We start from the raw sequence: 4,756 nt of genomic DNA, 5'->3' as shown, positions 1-4,756 counted from the left end.
ACCTCGAAGAACAGCTGTTCACCAGAGCTCCCCAAGGGATAACAAGGTCTAATAGCCATAAACACCAGGAAGGCCAATTTAGACTAGACATAAGAAAACAGTTTTTTATGGTGTGTGTGTGTTCAGGGTCTGAAAAAAACTCCCCCCAGAGGTGGTGCAAGCCTCTTAACCTCTCATTACACCTGTTTTCACACCTATTCTATGATTACTTGGTCAGATCCACCACTTTTCAACATCACTGGCAAACTTCAAGCCAGGTCCAAGCTCGGCCTACGTTCACTGTAAGTGTAGGCATGCGCAGACACTATATCAGGCAATGGCAATCAGCCAAGCCCTAAGCATCAGCAGATAATTATTTTGGCCTATTGTTAAAGCCTCTCTAGATAGCTGCTGTTTCCCACTGAAGGTCCCCTATGGTTTGCCCTCCATAACTCTCCTCTCCCTTGTGTTTAATAGTTTTAGGCTTTACATCCACTATTGCAAAATAATGAAGGATTCAAGGCACCACACATGCCTATTTCATGGGTACAGAACAGATTGTTTGAAGGTAAGAAAATTCATTAAAAAGTATTCTTTATTCATTACTTTCATTTAATTTGGAAAGTCTTGTCATGGGCACATGGATCTGAGGAACAGATGAGAGATTAAGCAATTGCTAATATATTCATACAGATGGGTCTCACCAAATAACATAGGGTCTACTTCATCTGACCTGCAGAGAGTAGCTTGTCAATTATCACACACTCAGCAGACCTGGAAACATACTGTACATCCCTTTAATTAGAACAGCATCCATCTTATACAGTGGACATGCTGATTTTTTAGATTACAGTTTTCATGTACAGTAAAATCCTCATTTTTACCACTTTTTTATTTTATAGATACTAGTAAGCAGCAAACATTATGGCAACTTCTTCCCAGTAGGCTTTAAAATTCTTTGCCCATCTGCCCCAGTTTCTTTACTGAAATATATCTAAATAAGATCATTGCAACCTTACGTCTCAGCATCTCTCAGAATCAGGCCCAAAATTGCAATGTGTATTTATTGATGAAAGACTTTGGATTCAAAGGGTCTCCATTCTTTCATCTTTCCTAGATAGAACTGTATTTTCACAATGCTGAGCCCACAACATATCACTTTCACAGATGATGAACCTTCTTGGAGAAGCCTCCATTTCCATTTCTCTTGTCAAACTTCAGTGCATCCGATCATCTCTTTTAAACGCTAATGTAACTTTGCGGGCTATTGTTTTCTATTCACAACTATCTATAATTGGAACAAAACTGTGGATGATAGGAGAAACCAACAATGAGAATGCAAGTGTCCTTCAGCTGTGGAGAAGAGAATATCCACAAGACAGTGTAGATACCTGCTGATTCGAGTACTCTGGCCCTACACTAGATTCCTATTGGAAATAATGGACTTTGTACCTAAGAGCAGGAGTTGACTCTTCTGTCAGCCTGACCGTCAGTCGACCATATACAGAACCTCCCAAGCAAACTTGTTAATCACATTTCCGTTAACAGTCACATACAGTCTTGGTGAATATGAATGGGGAAAAGAGGACAATTTGATGTTTGTAATTATCTGTGCAAATGCAATTGGGCAGGAGCAAACCTGTTGAATGTATGCAGCATGGGTCCTGGAGCATGTATAAAGCAGGCACCTAGAGAAGATGAGACTAAGAACTTCAGGTTTCTCTCCAGTAAAGCAGAATGCCACACATGATCACTACCATGAACAACAAAGGGGCTTCGTTGAAAGGTAAGTCTCCTGCCATTAGCTTATTGATACTTTTGCACTTGAACTGAATGATCCAGAGATGGAAGTCGTCTATTTAGGCATGGATCAAATGCAGCAGAAACAGAATCAGTGCTAGCTTCCTCCATGCCAAGATACAGAGTCTGTATCTAGGGATGAGAAGGCAATTTGGTTCCTTATACTTACTCAGTCCTTGGTAGTTTAGACTACCAAGAGAGCTGATTTGTATTGACTGTAATTGGTTGAAGAGATATAATAACTGCACAGACTAGCTAACTGGTCCACAGAGACTGGATACTAGTTGTCAGAAGGCAAAGACTTGCAGTCATTACCAAAACAGTCCAGCTAATGATTTAAAGGTGAATTTCTCTATAACCCATACCTAGTCTCCTAAGCAAGGTGTTGGCAACCTATGACTTATAGGTTGGATCCAGCCCATGGAGCCATTTGATCCGGCATGCAGGTGTATGGCCTGAGTGGCATTCAGCAATGGTGGGGCTTTGGTGGTGATGCCAGCATGGGGAGAAGTAGCAGTGGTAGATGCTTTCCCCATATCACTATGGGAAAAATAAAAGCAGTGAGCACTTTTCCCATGCCACTTTAGATAAAAGTGTTGGCAGCACCTGAATCCTAGTGGCCACGTCCTCCCCTGTCCACACCTGTAACCCACAGCCTAAAAAGGTTGCCAACTACTCTCCCAAGCCATAAGGTCTGTTTTCTTTATTCATCCAGTCATGACTCAAAACACTAACTAACCTGGCCCAGGCTGATTAAAATACCAGTGTTAGTAAGTGGACTTTTCTTGAGTGAAGAGGCAAAAAATAACCTGCGGCAGTACATATTATTCCCTTAATGAATAACATTAAGATGGCTCTGTGGATTTATGAAGTAAATATGAGTTTAACATGTACAACAAAAGTATCTGGTAAATTACTGTATTTATCAGGTCAACTTTCTAATGCACTTTACCTCAAAGTACCTGGGAGAGCAGTATTTGAACTAATATGTTAATTTAACAAGCATTAGTTTTGTTTATGTTTCACCATATTTCCCTGCATATTTTATTTGGGGAGGAAAAATCCTGATTCTCTTAACTTAATGTTAAAAGTTAACTGTTCTGGTTTTGTCTGTAAGACATTTAGGAGTCCCCTACATAGTCACTGAAAGTTTGAAAGAGGTACAGTATGTGTTTTCTAAGTGGTAGGCAATTTAGGGTTAAACTCTAAACAGTTAAGCTGCACAGCTGCTGGAAATCTTTGGAGGGAACACCCAGGACAATCAAAATCTTAAAAGAGTGACCTAACCACCCTCCCTCAAAATTAATTTAAAGTCCAAATGTCTGCAAAGAAGAAAAGCACTCATGGGAGGAGGCAAAAATAAAAAAAGGGGAAAAAAAAGAAAAGAAAAGGGAGTGCCCACTTTCCAAACTATATATCTGTGCAAACATAATTATGCATCTATATTTGCACAGCGGAGAAGGTTCATCTTTTTCCATTTATAACTGTGTAATAAAGTCAAGCACCATGGTAAGAGACTGTACAGAATACAGTATCTTGTAACAGAGGTGTCTTGAAATATATGAACAGTATCTGCTATAACAGCACATTCTAACTATATGTATCTCCATGTTTTGGTTTGGATTTTTCATTTTCTTGGTTTTTAACATGGATAGGTGTGCTGCTGGTGTTTCTGCTGATATCAAACATGTTCCTGACAAAGAAAAGTGTGACTTCTTTGCCCATCTGCCCCAGTGGCTCTGTCAACTGTCAGGTATCCCTTGGGGAACTTTTTGACCGTGCAGTTAAACTTTCACACTACATCCACTTCCTCTCATCAGAAATGTTCAATGAATTTGTAAGTACTTCTCTTCTTATGAGTAAGACTTTATAGAAGCTGCAACACAATACATTTTTAAAACAGCACAAGCAGAGATTGCTATGCTTCAATGGCTAAATGTATGTGACTACTGTACATATGGCCATAGTCCCAATAGAGAAAGAATGTGCTTATTAAAGGCAAAAATGTTAGTGTGCCTATTATTAATTATGTCCTACTCTGTTTCCAATTGCCTATAACTATGTCAAACTTTAACCATATGGGGTGAAGTTTTCCATGCTGTAGCATTTGCCTCTGGCTGAATTCTTTTTGGCAAGTTTCAACCAAAACAGCTGGACAAACACAGCACATGCAGTGCTGAAACCAAAAATATAACCACTATTTATTTTGTTTTAGAAGGTCTTGAACCGCAGCTCTTTGTATTGATTTATTTCAATAATGCATGCCCTTGTTGGTTGACAGGATGAACGCTATGCTCAGGGCCGGGGGTTTATTACAAAGGCTGTTAATGGCTGCCACACCGCTTCCCTAACCACTCCTGAGGACAAGGAGCAAGCTCAGCAGATTCATGTAAGCCTCATATCTAATGTCTGTCAGCATGTGTAAAGGGAAATAGGGGAAAAAAACAGTAAGGAATAGAGTTGATTAGACTGTAAGCAGTGACTAGCGAAAAAAGAGTTAATTAAAAAATCAACTAGCCTGAAAGAGAAAAGTATTAAAAAAGAACAAACATTGATGAATAATATGTACATACTTGCAGATGTGCAGAAATACACAGTACATACCAAAATAAATCCAATTCTTTTAGTCTTATCCTACTTCCTTCCCTCCCTCCCTTAGTATGTTACATTGAATCCTGCAGCAGTCATTGCATTATAATATAACCTCTCTGGAGCAAAAGCCAAGACTTTCTAAGTGTTCACATGGCACACAAGGGCTTAAACACAAATAATAAATACTGTATTTACTCAAATACAAGATGGCCCTAAATGTAAGATGTCCTCCCCACCATTAGTTAGATTCTACACACAGAAATTTTATAAAGTTATGATAATTTTCCATGTATGGAATCTAAGTACTGCAGGATCATCTTAAATTTATTCCCCTGCCCACTACTGCAGGTGGTGGAGGGAGAGGCGATGAGGGTGAAAGTAATGG

General features: G+C 39.3%; 1 protein-coding gene across 1 annotated transcript in view; it reads left to right on the top strand.

The window, feature by feature from the left end:
- The first annotated feature begins 1,725 nt into the window (after positions 1-1,725).
- PRL (prolactin) overlaps positions 1,726-4,756 on the top strand; it is an 8,367-nt gene continuing 5,336 nt past the window's right edge. The window contains exons 1-3 of the mRNA XM_006030457.1: positions 1,726-1,765; positions 3,435-3,616; positions 4,061-4,168. Coding sequence (XP_006030519.1) covers positions 1,726-1,765; positions 3,435-3,616; positions 4,061-4,168 — 330 coding nt within the window. The remainder of the gene's footprint in view (positions 1,766-3,434; positions 3,617-4,060; positions 4,169-4,756) is intronic.

Source organism: Alligator sinensis, unplaced genomic scaffold (genome assembly GCF_000455745.1).
Source record: "Alligator sinensis unplaced genomic scaffold, ASM45574v1 scaffold1267_1, whole genome shotgun sequence".
NCBI classification, from domain to species: domain Eukaryota; kingdom Metazoa; phylum Chordata; order Crocodylia; family Alligatoridae; genus Alligator; species Alligator sinensis.
Note: the sequence above shows the minus strand (reverse complement) of the source record. Positions and strands in the feature narration are given on the sequence as shown.